This window comes from Melanostigma gelatinosum (assembly GCF_949748355.1).
Source record: "Melanostigma gelatinosum genome assembly, chromosome: 16".
Taxonomy (NCBI): Eukaryota; Metazoa; Chordata; class Actinopteri; order Perciformes; family Zoarcidae; genus Melanostigma; species Melanostigma gelatinosum.
In genome coordinates, this window is record NC_136649.1 from 13,622,113 (window position 1) to 13,638,681 (window position 16,569).

Genomic DNA, 16,569 nt, shown 5'->3' on the forward strand with positions numbered 1-16,569 from the left:
GGTAGCAGTGGGAGGAGTCTGGAGGCAGGTCCGAGAAAACACCAAGCACATGGCATAACAAAAACAAACAGGGGAATGACAGACACATGAGGAGAGGAGATTGGAGGGGAAACAGAGGTAACCACACAGTGGGTCAGACAGGGATCCTGACAGTACCCCCCCCCTCAACGGGAGCCTCCAGGCGGTCTGCCAGTCTTGTCCGGGTGCCGTCGATGAAAATCCCGAACTAGAGTGGGGTCGAGGATCCTAGACCGGGGCACCCATGAGCGTTCCTCAGGACCGTAACCCTCCCAGTCCACGAGGTATTGGAAACCCCGACCCCGAGGGCGAACATCCAACAGTCTATTGACCGTATGCGCTGGACCTCCGTCGATGAGTCGGGCGGGTGGTGGGGGTCTGGCCGGAGGGCACAGGGCACAGGTGGACACCGGTTTGATCAGTGACACGTGGAACGTCGGGTGGATCCTCATGGATGAGGGAAGCTTCAGACGAACTGCGGACGGGTTGATAATTGCCTGGACCTCAAACGGACCGATGAACCGGGGAGACAACTTCCGGGATTCGGTCCGTAATGGGATGTCCCTGGCGGAGAGCCACACCATTTGACCGACTTGGTAATGTGGAGCAGGGATGCGGCGGCGATCCGCAAAACGCTTATTCTGTTCCGCCGTGCGGAGAAGGGCGGCCCGGGTCTCCCTCCACACCTTCCTACAGCGACGAAGGTGGCGCTGCACTGAGGGAACAGCTATCTCCACCTCCTGGGCGGGGAACAGAGGTGGCTGGTAACCCAGGGAGGCCTCGAATGGAGTGTGGCCCGTAGCCGATGATGTATGGGAGTTGTGGGCATATTCCACCCAAGGCAGGTGAGTACTCCAGCTGGAGGGATTCGATGCTGCCACGCAGCGGAGGGAGGCCTCGAGCTCCTGATTAAGCCTCTCCGTCTGCCCGTTGGACTGGGGGTGGAACCCCGAGGACAGACTGATGGTTGCGCCGAGGGCCCGGCCGAAGGCTCTCCAGACCTGGGATATGAACTGCGGGCCTCGGTCCGACACAATGTCCACCGGGATCCCATGCAGACGGAACACCTGGCTGACCATGATATCCGCCGCCTCCTGAGCTGAGGGAAGCTTGGGCAGAGCGAGGAAGTGAGCCGCCTTGGAGAAGCGGTCAACCACCGTAACGATGACCGTGTTTCCATGAGAGGGTGGCAGGCCTGTGACGAAGTCCAGGGCGATATGGGACCAGGGACGATGAGGCGCTGGGAGGGGTTGCAGCAAGCCGGCGGGAGGTCGGTGTGACGCCTTATTGCGGGCACAGGTTGAGCAGGCGAGGACAAAGGCTCTAGTATCGGCCTCCAGCGATGTCCACCAAAAGGTTCTCCGAAGCAGATCAATGGTGCGTCTGACGCCAGGGTGACAGGAGAACCGGGAGGTGTGCGCCCACTGGAGCACTTGGGAGCGTGCGGACAGGGGAACAAAGAGGCGGCCGGGAGGCCCGCCTCCGGGATCTGGCTGGGTTCGGAGAGCGTCCTGCACCACTGATTCGATCTCCCAGGTGAGAGCGGCTGCCACACAGGTTGTAGGGAGGATGGTCCCAGGACTGGAGGAGCGACCCTCGGGAGAGAACTGGCGAGAGAGAGCATCAGGCTTGGTATTCTTGTGGCCTGGGCGGTAGGAGATGGTGAAGTCAAACCGTCCGAAGAATAATGACCACCGAGCCTGGCGAGAGTTTAACCGCTTGGCCGTCCGAATGTACTCTAGGTTCCTATGGTCTGTCCAGACCACGAACGGATGAACAGCCCCCTCTAGCCAGTGTCTCCACTCCTCGAGAGCCAGCTTAATTGCCAGCAGTTCCCGGTTTCCCACATCGTAGTTCCTCTCTGCTGGGTTCAACCGGCGGGAATAGTAGGCGCAAGGGCGCAACTTCGAGTCCGAGTCCGAATGTTGACAGGATGGCCCCCACACCTGTGTCAGAGGCGTCCACCTCAACAACGAACTGACGGGTGTCGTCGGGCTGAATCAGGATGGGGGCGGAGGAGAACCGTTCCTTGAGGAGCTTGAATGCCCGACCGGCCTCCGGTGTCCATACAAATATGGTCTTGGAAGAGGTGAGCCCAGTGAGCGGGGCTGCGAGGTTACTGTAGTTCCTGATGAATCGGCGGTAGAAGTTGGCAAACCCCAGAAACTGTTGGAGCTGTTTCCGGGAGGAGGGAGTCGGCCATTCAGTTACCGCCTTGACCTTTTCTGGATCCGTTCTTACTTGACCCCTCTCAATGATGAATCCCAGGAACTGAACTGAGGTCACATGGAACTCACATTTCTCTGCCTTCACAAACAGTTTGTTCTCCAGTAGGCGCTGGAGGACCAACCGAACGTGGCGCTGATGCTCCAGAAGGTCCGCAGAGTAGATGAGGATATCATCGATGTACACGAACACAAAACGGTTCAGGAAGTCCCGGAGTAAGTCGTTTACCAACGCCTGGAAAACTGCTGGGGCATTGGATAGTCCAAACGGCATGACCAAGTACTCGAAGTGACCGAGGGGGGTGTTGAACCCCGTCTTCCACTCATCTCCTGCTCGGATCCGCACCAGGTGGTATGCATTGCGAAGGTCGAGCTTGGTGAAGATTGTGGCTCCAGACAAGGGTTCAAACGCAGAATTAATCAGTGGCAGAGGGTACTTGTTCCGGGTAGTGATGCTGTTCAGACCCCGATAGTCGATGCAGGGCCGGAGGCTCTTATCCTTCTTAGAGACAAAGAAGAATCCAGCTCCGAGTGGTGATGAGGACGGGCGGATGATTCCAGCCCTCAAAGACTGTGAGATGTTGTTCCTCTCACGTCGCCTCTGCCGCATCCGATTATCCAGCCCGATCGAGAGCTTAATCAGCTCCTCCAACGAACCGGCCTTATTACAGGTTGCCAGGTCATCCTTCATGGCTTCGGATAGTCCGTGAAGGAAAACTCCCCTGAGCGCCGTCTCTCCCCACCCGGACTCGGCGGCGAGAATGCGGAAGTCCACTGCGTGTTCTGCTACACTCGCCTGACCCTGTCGCAAGCGGAGGAGGCGTTGAGCTGCATCCTCGGAGTCCACTGGGTGGTCGAAAACCCTCCTCAGATCCTCCACAAAGTCGACATAATCCACAAGATTAGGCTGGTCGATGCTCAGTGTGTTCGTGGCCCAGTCCAAAGCCCTTCCCCGCAGTAAGCCGACCACGTAAGAAACCCTGGACCTGTCTGAGGCGAAAATCTGGGGCTGTCGGTCAAACACCTGCCCGCATTGAAACAGGAAGCCCCGGCATCTCCCCAGCGTTCCGTCATAGGGCTCCGGAGGTGGCACGGGGGACTCCCGAACCGGCGGGGCGAGGACTGGAGAGGGGAGTGCAGGTGATGGGTCCGGTGCTGGAGCCGGCTGAAGCTGGCCTGTCCGAACCAGTCCCTGCAAGATGCGGCCAACCTCAGAGACCTCACCTGCCATGGATTGCAGGGCTTGACGCATCTCCATGAGCATCTGCTGGTGTGCCTCCAGCTGCGTGCTATGTCCGGCCAGCGTAGCTGCTCCTGTGGTCGCTGCATCCATCTTATGGTCAGTCTGTTCTGTCACGGGAGTTCACGGGTAGGACCCAAATGCAGACCACAGGAGACAGAGTCCAATGAAACAGGTTTATTTGGTAGACAGGTGGGTGGCTGGTGTGAGTCCCGTGGCTCGACACCGGGGGCTGGTAGCTCGACGGTGTGATGTCCCGTGGCTCGACACTGAAGAGTTGACAGATCGACGGTGTGATGTCCCGTGGCTCGACACCGGAGAGTTCGTAGATCGCCCAGTACTTTCCACCCGTAGCAGAGAGGAGAGAGATTAGCACAGGAAGATACCATGGGGTTTACTCACGAAACGGCGGACGCTACCGAGGCAGAAGACAATACAGACTGACGCCCCAAGCCTGCAGGACCAGGGCTTATATGCTGCCGGGTAACGAGCCAGATTGTCCGCAGCTGGCATCCATCAGAGCGGTAGCAGTGGGAGGAGTCTGGAGGCAGGTCCGAGAAAACACCAAGCACATGGCATAACAAAAACAAACAGGGGAATGACAGACACATGAGGAGAGGAGATTGGAGGGGAAACAGAGGTAACCACACAGTGGGTCAGACAGGGATCCTGACACTTGCCTCTACCCGGCCTTAATCATGTGGCCAGGGAGTCATCCATTCCTCTCCTCTGATGACAAATCAGACTTACAGTGAGAAGTACAGTAAGCGCAAAACCCATTCTGCTGAGCTTATCCACTACAGTCTTAGCGAGCATTGATTTCACACCAGATCAAATCTATCTTGTACTTCCTGAACAGCGGTCTTTGCGTTTAACGCTGGAGTTCCAATGTGAAAATAAATAAGGAGCTTTTATTTGATTCAGTAGTTTTTCATACACGCTGTGCTTGTACACAGACATTTTCCCATAATAGCCAGTTTGGCAGAAGCCCCACGGTTTGCACTCTATCGATCAGCAATAGCAGTCCTTGTTTAGACAACAGCGACGGATACTGTGAGCTGAGTCGTCCGGTCTCAGCTTGAGACATCACAGCTGCACCACCCTCCACTTTTCCTTCTCCTTTACCCATTAAATAAATACATGCTGGGATCCTTCCTTTCCCCAGGCTATATTTTTTCTGAAATAGGCCATATTTATTCTTTCTCAGTGAAGTCTAATTTTACATATTCTGTTGTTGTGATTGATAATTAGCTCATAAACAATGACGTATGTTTTTTTTAAGGCTAAACCCTTAAACTTGCAACACAGCGTGATTTCCACTCTTCCTCTTACTGTGAGACTTTGCAGTCGGCTAACACAACACTCCTGGATTAAAGAAAATAAGCAAAAGTTGTTTGACAGTTGACAGGAGAGCTACTTAATCATGCTGCTCTGTAACACCAGACACTAAATACATGTTAACATAATTAATCATGCTCAGCACATCACTTTTGGTCAGAGAGCTGCGATGAAAAACGGTTAACGATGTTAACCGTTTTCTTAGGGTGTTTTCAACACTTGTTCCCCTTCGTGGAGCATAATGTATGAAATAAAAGCTCAGTTTACTTTGAATAAAGATGTTTTAACTTGCCTGTAAATTTTGTTTACTGATTATTGCTCGTCATTTAATCTCATAATGGTTCCACTACTCTGTATTTTCATAATTTGTGGCTGGAATAAGCATTTAAATGTTTCAAAAACCAACACATCTCTAAATACGAATGACTAAAATATACAGTTTAGTGTGTTACCAAACAGAGGCTCATAAAGTTTTATATTCTGTTCACAGAGTTGATAATGATGACCCACTTTCTAAGGTAAAGATGACTACAAAGCATGTTTGCCCCGTCAAGTGAGCGTCCTTGGCTCGCGTCTGAAATGCAAGATAAACTGCTTTGAAGCATCTTCTCCTTCTCCTGACTTTCTCTTCCCCGTCTTACTGCTAATAAAGCAGTATGTGACATGTGTTTTAGGAAAAGAAGAGATGGGTGTGTGGGTGTGTTGTTTGCATGTGTTTTATGATCTTAATACAAGCATAATGATACGAGAACGAGATAGTGAGGAGGACACTAATGACTTTTTTTTCTCATTACTTTCCGCTCGTCAGGTTTTAGCTCCTAGTTTTTCAAATTGTGCAAATGTGGCAGACAGGTAAATTACTCACATCAAAGTTGCACTGAAATGTAGACTATGTTCTCCTCGCTTTTTGTGTAAGGAAACATAAACTATAGTGATGCTTTTATTTTTCACAAGAACATAAAACAGGGTTTTGCACACAATTGTGGAAATGGTGTCAGCTGCAGGCCTCTGGGTGGGTGTTTTGTTACGGCAGCAAACATCTGAGAGCCAGCTTTGCTCTGGAGTCTGGAGCATGTCACAGCAACGATGATTTTATGCAACACATTTTTGTCTCCCCTTTCATCAAGCCCACGTAGTGTTTGTTATCGTCAGCTAGATTAGTCCTCAGTCCCTTTGCAACATTTGGACATTTGGGAGGACACATTGTGCCGTATGTATTTCCTTCAGAAAGTGGAAAACTTGTTTCGTAACGTTACCTGTACAAACAAATCTTGAACACTGAATCGTCAAACTGAACACTGTACTTAATCACCATTGTCACTATTAGCTGTGTCACTCTCCCAACTGGTGATTGAGCGCTCCATTGTCAGCTCTGAAGCGAACAATGGAGCGCATAGAAAGTTGGAATCAGCGCATCGCAGCCATATTAATGGCGACGCGTTCGCTGAATGATGGACGTACTGAAGTGCATTTCAACAGTCATGCGACCGCTTAGCTTAGAAAACAAGCTTATACGAACTTCACAGTTAGTGACTTCAAATCTTTGAACTGAACTCCACAACAAAATTTGAATCAAGTAATTTCGAGGAAGCTAGGCTAACTAGGTCAAAATGAAACTTTCCAAGCAGTAAAGGATTTTATTTCAGCTCGACTTTAAGAAAGAGGGAAACGCTCCAGTACATCTCTGCTCAAATCCATTAAAACGTATATCTGCTGCACCTCCTGTAGCTTACTAATCCTCTTCACCAGTGGCTACAATAAAAACTCCCAAAACATTTGTGATCTTAAGCAGCTATGTTGGCCAACAGGTTGATCTCCAGCATAAAGCGGCTGAAAACATTTCCCATGCAAAAAAAAAAAAAAAGAACAGTCAAGCTGAACCTGACACTTTGACACTTTCTTCTCTCAAGTTTTACATTTATATCAGGATTAGTCATGGCTTTCAAGCTCGCTCCCTGATTTTGAGCACAGGATTTATTTCTCGGCATGAATAAATGTGAAGAAAGGCAGCTGGCTATGCTCACCCTTTGTGACAGGAAATCTATAGGACACATCTGTTGGGGGAAATCCTCTCAGATCTCTAATTGTGGGAGGATTTTTGGATTCAGACATCAATACTCCGGAGAGAACTGTGACCGGGTTAGGTAGAAAAAGTGTTGCTTTGTTTCCCGATTCTCTTCAAACTTTTGAACTTCACCTTAGACTGAGAGCACATAAGGTTATTGGAACTCGGCATGATCCTGACCTAATCTACATCTCTTTTTTCCTCAGTTTGTATTTGAGTGCGTCGAAGGAATTGTCAGAATGATAAACCAAAATGTGTCCTGTTAAGATCTCCACCTGAAATTTCACCCCTAGATACCCCGCTCACAGTCACGTTTCTGTCGCTGGTCTGTAGTATATTCCAGGAGGCTTCTGTATTCTACCTTCATGCTGTTTCCTCTCTCCTTCAACCTGCATCAGCTTCAGTTAGTGGTTTCCTACATTTCCAAGAATGCCTTTTGACAACCCCAGAGAATGTGCAGTTGTATGTGTTCAGCTGTTGGGCCTATATGTGTCAAGGAAAAGAAAACAAAGATTTTGTGCAACTGACCATGAACTAGTGTTGATGTGTTTTCACTGCTGGAAATATTTTATTGATCTCACAGAATACAAACTATTCAAACCAACTACTGGCCCAGGAGTTTGAGGTACACTGTTTTTAGTGTCATTTAATGTGATTTGGTTTGTCGATTAACTTCCCTTACTGATGTTTGTTTTGATGATTTCCATACTATGTCTGTAGATGGCAGTACACATTTCATATTCTAAAAAGTCCTCAAGTTAACTCCTTCATAGTGGCCATTAAACTGGACTCTGTTGCAGTCTCTTGACTACTTATGGTGGAATTTTCCTCATTTCGTTTGATGGAGATTGCCGCTGCATTACTACATTGATGTTGTGGCGGTAACTGTGGCAGGAGCACTAACTAGACGTGCAAGGTGGCGGCAAATACTTGAATCCCAAGGACAGGATTTTACTATATTGACCACAGTGTGGTCAGCAATAGCAGAATGGGGCTGTCAGTATTTCTGCTTTGTTGACTCCACTAAGCAACTGCAGAAGCAATGTTTCAAAGTGTATGACTTACAGGAACTTGCTGAAAACTTTAGCTGAAATATTATTGTTATGTAGTTCATGCTAAGGTTGACATTCTCAACGAACCACTCGGGTGAGAGCGTAGCAGTGCAGTGCGAGTACATTTTATTTGTCGGTGAAAACAACAACAACAACAACAACTCAACATCCAAGCCAGGTTCCCTTTTTGTGTGTGCCACCAGCTCATTAAAGTGAATGGGGTTATCCCTGACATCAGCAAGTTAACAACTCCAGCTCAGGCTCACTTAAAGTGGGATGACCTTTAAGGTGGACCAACTATTCTGTGACAAGCCGCTGCTCTAAGCTTTTTTTTTAGTTTTGAATATACATTGTTTAAGACTTTTAACTGTTTAACCGACATCAATAATCAGTCAACGAATATATGGTTAATTATTAACATCCCTAACCTGTGTGTAAGGGACTTTATCTGTAGCTATAATTCAACATTTTAGGAAATCTCACTCATTTTTGTAGTAGAGATAGATAAGCAGATTGATATCACTCTCATACAAATATATAATAATGTCTTTGTGTAAAATGTCATAAAATCAAAGGTTTCATGTTGGTATGAATAACTAAATTTGGTACCGTGCAGTACGTTTATTATTTGTACGAGTGATGTTTGTCTTGTTTTTAGAATAAAAAGTGAGAGAGAGATATCTCCCTTCAGATAAACGATCCTAATCAGCTATATTTTTAGCTTTATTATTGTAAAGCTGCAGCCATGAAAGCTTAGATCCATGTTCCATGTAAGCGATACATTTTCAAATGTTAAAAAGAATACAAATGTTATCAAATTCTTATTTAGATTCTTGCTCTGAACACACTGTTCTGATTTACTTACAGTAAAATGATATCCAAAAAAACCAGATTACACATTTGACCCTTTTCCCAGTCGAGTTGAATTATTTTCACATTGGGTGTGATCATGTTTGAAGGGTGGTGTTTTGTAATGAAATAATCTGTGTTCTGTTGATGTGATTATTGGGAAAAACAATGCTTTGCAATGTGGCATTCCATTTTAACGTGATCCTGCTGCCACAGGTTGAGTTGCTTTTGAATCACAGCAGAAGCAGCCTGACGTTGCCAGCCTTGAGTATGTCTTGGTGGCTTGTGCGGTAGATGGATTAATCACCCGCACAGCTTTTTCTGTGAAACCATCAAAACGACGTCAGCTCAACTAGATAGAGATGGAACGTCTGCGCGGACAATCTGCTTGCTTGAATCATCCATCTGCGATGCACCACAATCTCCTGCACATTGTTCACCAAGCATCTTTCAGCTTCAAAGGAGGCAATGATTTCATGAGGCTGGGCTGGCTGGCTCCTGGATCCAGGTGAAACAATAGTTTAAAGCAGGCTGCTGTGTGAATTCAAGCAGCTGGGGTTCCTCAGACAACGGCTGTTTTCTTTCTTGGTTCATTGCCTAATCCATTATATTTAAAGAAAAAGTGGTGACATGCTGTTTTTAGGCTAGTTTTTTCTCCTTCAACAGGATTATTCCAGTATGTTACCAGTCACAGAGCACTCTTAATGGAGTGGGAAATTGTCCTGACACACACATGACTTAAAAGCAAAAGGAGATGGAATAAAAATAAATTAGTTGAGGGCGATTTGGTTTCTGTGTCTTTGTCCTGCTGGCTTTTTTCTCCATCTTTCAGATCGATTTGCAGGGAGACAGATGAATATGTCTCGCAGGATGTAACGCTGTATCTTCTTTATTGAGGTTTTGTTTCTTCCTCCATCTTCTTCTTCGAGGCTCTGTTGTAATCTTACCAAGCTGTCAGATGCAGGAGAATATAGATTTTCTAAAGATTTTTTTCTCATTGCTAACAGGGTCCACTTGTGCTAAAAGCATTTTATCTCAGACTTCATGATGCTGAAAGAATCTTTCAAAATTGACATATATGTATAGCAGTTAATGAATGTAGCTGATGCGCACCGTTGCTAGAGTTATGTTGCATACAACTGAATGTATTACCATTGATATTCATCATTTTAAACCAAGACAAAACATCCAAATTAAATCAGTTTCATGATGTGTTCATTTAATGTTTTTTAACCAAACCGCAGGCTGAAAAACATTCAACCCTTCCATTTGTCACCCACAAGAGACTATTCAATGAGTTTAAATATATTTAGCATACACAAATAAAACATAATAACTTCAGATTCTATATTAAGAAAGATAAGTAAACAATATGGATAACAGCAATATAACAATAACTTTTACATCAAATATGAATACATTCATAAGACTTGTCCATGTGCTTACTAAGTTTGAATTGTCCTTGTTCCGTTTGACAAGTAGGAGCATCTCACCCAAGACAACTGACTTTATTAACGAAGCCATAATATAGAAATCCAGTCTTCTTCCCCTCCCCTGGCTATATGACGGGTGGCCTTTTAAAGATTCTCTCACTGTTTATTTTTATTTTTATTTCCTTCACCTCTTGAATAGTTGAGACACTTTGATCTCAGGCACTTTCTGAAATCATGAGGTGGTCGACTGGCGAACACAAATGTAATATTTGACACATAATGTAGCCTGTTGTTGTCTATAGCCTTACATTCCCTAAATACTGTACATCATTATTGAAAGGCATTTTCTCTTCTCTTATAACTTAGCTTTTTAAAAGGAAGAATTTGACATTTTGGGAAATACTCTTATTCGCTTTCTTTCTGAGTTAGATGAAAATATTAACATTGCTCGGATACCTGTCCATTAAATATGAAGCTACTGCCACGAGCTTACTGACTGGAAATGGGGAAAATAACACGATGCAAAAAACAAACGAGTTGCACGTACAATTGTCAATTATTGAGGAGTAAACTGAAGTATAATTTGTACATAGATCTAAGGTAGGTTATGGTTTTACAAGGTGTTATGCACCAGACTATTTCCTGGTTAGGCACAATGACTTCCGACAGTCTTGTCGTCATTGAGAGGTTGCCAGGAAAGCATATTATTTCCCAAAATGTTATAGGATTCCTTTAATGCATTTTTATTAAATTAATCTATAAATGAGAGCTACCGGAGAAGATTCTTACAAGCAGATCATTTTGCAGGCCTCTTGTACAAGAATGAATGAAAAACAGCAATTGAATATCAGTTGAGACTGTCACATGACCCAACCTGATTCTATTTGTACTAACTGAAACATGCTAGCGCAGCATCTAATCAACCTATACATGAGTAAATAATCTTTGTCACACTTTCTGAAAATGTTTTACCCTCCAGTACATAGATGTTGCCTTATTTACAGTCCAGGGTTTAAATCAAATTCAGCTTATGTTTGAATCATCTCCCAGAGAGACGAAGTGTAAGATATTGCGAACAAATGACACAGGTTCAGTTCGGTCAATCAAAGAGGAAAACGTTACTGTAAAAGATCCTGTCACATTGTAACAACATCCACAGTGTTGTCCAGCGTGGCAAAAAAACGCTACAACTGTCTTAACACTGTAGAGAAGGATAAAAATGAAGAAACATTGGCCCAGGTCTGGAAAAGTAGTAATAACCTGATCATTAATACATCATGGAAATAGCCATTTCCTCATGTTTTAAGGCATACAGTCATTATGCACAAGTCTAAGTTTTGAATCAGTGGTGCACAAACTGACATCCATGGCTGAAAAATGCAGACTGTCCTGAATTATATGTACACTTATGGGTAAAACGGTTACAGTGTGATCCTGACCCATGTATATAAATGTGCATGTTGCTATTGTCCTGCATTCTGAAATGTATAGAACTCAGTGTGAACCTTAGGAGCTTCATCTGGCTCAAACACCTTTTTTCTTGGTTCTTCTGAGAAGATGCTCCTCAGCTGTCAGATCATAATTTTCCCACAAATGGATGCATCTTATCTCGGTGTTGATGACCCTCAAGTGATGCATTAAAAACTGCAGTAATATAGATAATCAAGCCATTTTGTACTAATCTGTCTGATCTCCCTTCATTTTATGTCTACAAAAATGTCAAGTGCACCTATTTCAGCACTCCAAACTGACTTTATGCCATTTACGACGTTTGTTTCAGTAAATGCAAGTTAAAGTACTTATAATTGTATGAATGTAACACTTGACATAGTCTCCAGGGAAATAAAACCATTTAAAGTACATTTTTAGAAATACAGTATAAAAACCGACATTAGATCCAACTGAATAACAATTTTCCTTACGATACTTTCATATAAATGTATGTATGTTGTTTGTTTTACTGAGAGATGTAGATACCTGTGTTTACCTTCTCTGTACATCCACATATAGCATCCCATGGAAGCATACCAGGTACTTTCCATATTTCAGTTCATAAAAACTTCTGAAACATATTTTCCCAAGAGTGTCCACGCTGCCGCTCTGCAGTTTTTCACGTCCATGTGTTTGAGAAAAGCTGCATCTTTTGAGCGTCTTTCGTCAGCGTCATGCATTTATGTACAAGTCAAATGTCACCAGGTATTCTGGATAACTCCACCTGTAAGGAGAAGAGGAACGAGCCAGTTTCCCATCGTCTTAATTGTTTGAAGTTATGCAGGATGGATGCCATGTGGCGATCACATCGTCGTAGATTCAGTTCACCACTGGGGAAGTTCGGCCTGTTCCTTGCTCCTCCACCTGTCTTCATCTCCAAATCAGTCAACATAACGTAGCTGCAACGACGCAGATGAGCTCTGATCTGCCCGCTGATGAAGTACAGCAGGAGTTGGAGACCTACAAGGTGGTGTAGATGTAGACAAAGATGATGACTACCAAGTTGAGAATGGTCCCAATGATGCCCAACATGGCCAAGATGCTCTCCTCCTTACTTTCCTTGTCTTGGATTCCCTTTTCCTCATCACTGTAGAGAGTGTTTACCATTTTCCCTGGAAAAGTCTGCAGTTTTCGTCTTAGACTAATCTGGAGCGAGGAGATAAGAGAGAAAAGTGAAACAATCCGTGAGTTAGTTACTATAACTGATTAACCTCCGTCCTTTTGATGATGGTCTTTGCACAGTGTATGTGAACAGTGATACCGCCAATTAAACAAACAAATGTGTTGGTGAGGCAATACAATATTTTAAAAGTAATTAAGGGATATTTTTTCTTCGTTCATCAGTGTGTTTATATGTGTTTCAACAAAATACTTTGAACTTTAAACAGACTACATTAAGTGCATGGAAAACGGCCTAAAAATACCAGTTTACTGTGGTTTTAGTGTCACAAATGGATTATTTTGCTCGGAGGACTGCTTTATCCATAATGAAAGAAAATATGTGGTAAACTGTTCTGGTCCAGGGAACAAATTAACAGACCTAGGAGTCAGTGCTTGGGATGAAAACAGCAGGGGTGTATGATGGTTGTTGCCTTTTGCCAAGTTCAGAGAACTTGGCAAAAGGCAAGTTGAAAAACAGAAAAAAATGCTTCAAAAATGAAGTTTATGTGTTGTAATTCCATGTCATACTTTAAGACATATCTTGGTTTGTATGTAAAATTCTGTTGAACTAAAATGTTCAACCTTTGGACAGAAGATCGGCAGAGGTGTCCTATATATACAGGCCACATACACACATATGATGGAAATCAATTTGCATTCACAGGGTTATACACTTTATAAATAATCAGTGTAAATGCAACTGCTGAGACACAAATACTACAGGTTTACATGTATATGAACAGCAGAAATGCCTGCACTAGACATACAACATACAACTTCTGAGTGTGCCAGCTCGCATGTGAGTTTTCAGGAGTGTGTGTGTGTATGTATTGATTGGTGTAGCCCGGAGTGGATTATTAGAAACTAGCTGTATGTTTTCAGCCCTCAGGTGTAGCAGTTTGTGCAAGTTGGCATCCAAATACCTCTCAGGAGGAAAGCGCTCTTTTTGCGGGTCAATGGGTTTTATACGCCAAATAGCAGTAAAGCATGTAAGACGAAAAATAAATATTTTGGCTGATGTACTGGCTGATGTACTGACTTGCAATAATAAAATCAAATATGCATGATCTTGTAATGTTATTATGTAGTGACACTTCTCAGCTGGAACACCCTGCTATAAATGACAAGTCCAATCATATTCACCATTTGTTTTCTTTGGCGTCTGTATTGCTTTCTGTTTACACACCTGAAGAGGAATCATCCATTAGAAAATGTGATGTTGTCCACTCACATGATCACAAATTGAAGTAAAAGAAAACATGAATTGTTTCTTTTTACTGGCGATGAATCTAACTTCACACAGTTGTTTACAGTAATTAACCTTTGCAAAGCCCACTTTATTAAGGCTCATGTGCAGGCCGTCCTTTGCAATAATTTAAATGTATGTAACCTTTTGAAGGAGCTCTGCCAAAGTGGAGATTTTTACGTCGCCAGTACAGCTTCGCTCTTTTGACTTACTGATTGTGTTCTTGGACAGTTTGACAAATCAGTTTGTGTACATCAAAGTTTAGGTGTTTAGATGAATTAAGAAAGAGGGAGAAACTGATCACAATACGAAGTCAATCATTTCAATAAGCTCAACACAAGGTTAACAAAGGAATCCTAGAAAATTCAAGTCAACTATCAAAGGACCAGCCATGGATTACTTTTATGGATCCCTAAGTTTATATAAAATACTCATAATGTTAGAGTCAAAGGCCGTTGGTTCAGGCCTGTTTATATAAGGTTAAGAGCATGAAACTGATTGTCTTCACTGAAAGGCTAACATCCCACACGTGACTGTGATTGATGGCAATGTCTAATCATCGGCATGCACATAAAAACCCCATCAGGCTGTGTTTCTGTGTTGAAGTGTGCCCTCATGCTCTGATCTGTAACAATGGGCTTTGATTGCCTCTCCTGGGGAGCACTATAAACGGGGTTTCCCTCAGCATGAATGGAGATCTTTGTGTGGCGAGCTGGATGTGCCCTCATGCATGAAGACGCCTGCTCGCTGCTGATATAAACAAGCGCTCAGCAAAAATGGAAAAAAAAACAAGGGGGGGGGGGGTGACGAGGAGGAGCAGTGGTGGAAAATAACTAAGTACATTTACTGAACTAAGTACTCTGCTTATGTACAGGTACTTGTACTTTACTTGAGTATTTCCATTTTGACCACTTTATCCCTCTGCTCCGCTAAACTTACCTGAAATCTACGGTTACAGGTTACTTTTCAAGATTTTGCATAAAACAACAATGATGAGCGTACAGAATATGTTGTTCAAGAGAAAGCCAGTGCTTCTCAACCTCTTTGTCTTGGGACCTACAGAACAACAGTGTCAAGTTGGGGTCCATGTTTTTTCCTCTTACTACTTCTCATTAATCATCTCGGGACGCATCAGATTTATCTCGAGACTGTGTAGGTTGGCAACCACTGGACTAAACTCTACAAAGTAGTTAAAACTGGCTTCAACTCCTACAACATTAAGATGCCCCTTACACATTGATGCATCCATATTAATGATCCAATAATGTCATATACTGGATAATATATCTGTCACAGGGGACATTTTAATGCAGATCAAGCACTTTTACTTTTGATTTAACTACATATTCCTGATAATACTTCGAAGAAGGATTTGGACCTTTATGGAGTATGTTTGTATTGTTATTACATGAGGAGACGGATGAAGGATGGTGGAGTAGGAGGGTCCAGGCTCTGCCAAAACCTAAGTGCCGAGAAGACAGCTTTAACACAGAGTACAGCTGTGCGTCACACAGAAAACCTTCTGGACGCCTTCCAGTGCCTCTTCAGCCAGCGTCTCCAGTGTTCAACAGAGAGCGTTTTCAAGTGGCAGCCATTGCTGGCATCCTGCAATGTGCCACAATCGTTAACCGCCCATAATGACTCCCTGTGTGTGTTTTACACTCAGGACAAGCTGAAAAGGAAAGTCACAGAAATGTACTCGCATACAGTGTGGAATATCAATTGAAAGGATTATTAATCCAGTCAAGATACAGTACACAGTCTCCACTTATCCACCTCTTATTGATGAGTAAATTGACTGTGTGCTATTCTGAGTTATTTAGTTATCTCAGTACTGATCCTATAGTTGTCACTCAAGAGCTCATTTCTAACCATTCCAACACTTCTACTACGTCTTAACGTTCACGTCTTCCTGATCAAACTGTGATACATGCAGCATCTCCTTGAGATGTTTTTCCCTGACAAGGCGAGCGCACACATGGTTCTTCTCTTGTACAGCAACAGCCAGAAGCATATTTGTATAAAAACAGCAGACAAACAGAGAAAGGGCGAGGTAGAAAAGGGGGGGGGGGGGAGGAGATGCCATACCTGGGACAACAAATCCGGACACTCCTGCTACACCGAACAGAAGCCAACGTCCTCAGATCAGATCAGTGGAGAGTAAAACCTTTTGCCACTTGAATAATCCTGAGCATGTCAAACGACATGCAGATGCTAACAGAGTGTGACAGGCAGGAGTTATAAAATGGAATATAAGCAAACAGCTCCCTCCCAAGTGTGTGTGTACACACACACACATACACAGGTTGGCGGCCAACCACACAATCACAAACACACAAACATATGGTGTAGTAACAATGCATATATTTAGAGAAATCGAAAAAAAGAAGAAGATGAAGAGAAGAAATCACAAGATTTCACAGCTTTGTTGTGGAATCGGATGAGATTCTG

At 44.1% G+C, this 16,569-nt stretch overlaps 1 protein-coding gene across 1 annotated transcript; it reads right to left on the reverse strand.

The window, feature by feature from the left end:
* Positions 1-12,671: 12,671 nt before the first annotated feature.
* On the reverse strand, positions 12,672-12,836 carry tunar (TCL1 upstream neural differentiation-associated RNA; the record flags this gene model as incomplete). Its single annotated transcript, XM_079286329.1, has 1 exon — positions 12,672-12,836. The coding sequence occupies exon 1, from the start codon at positions 12,816-12,818 to the stop codon at positions 12,672-12,674; it is 147 nt and encodes a 48-aa protein (XP_079142455.1). The 5' UTR covers positions 12,819-12,836.
* Positions 12,837-16,569: the final 3,733 nt, after the last annotated feature.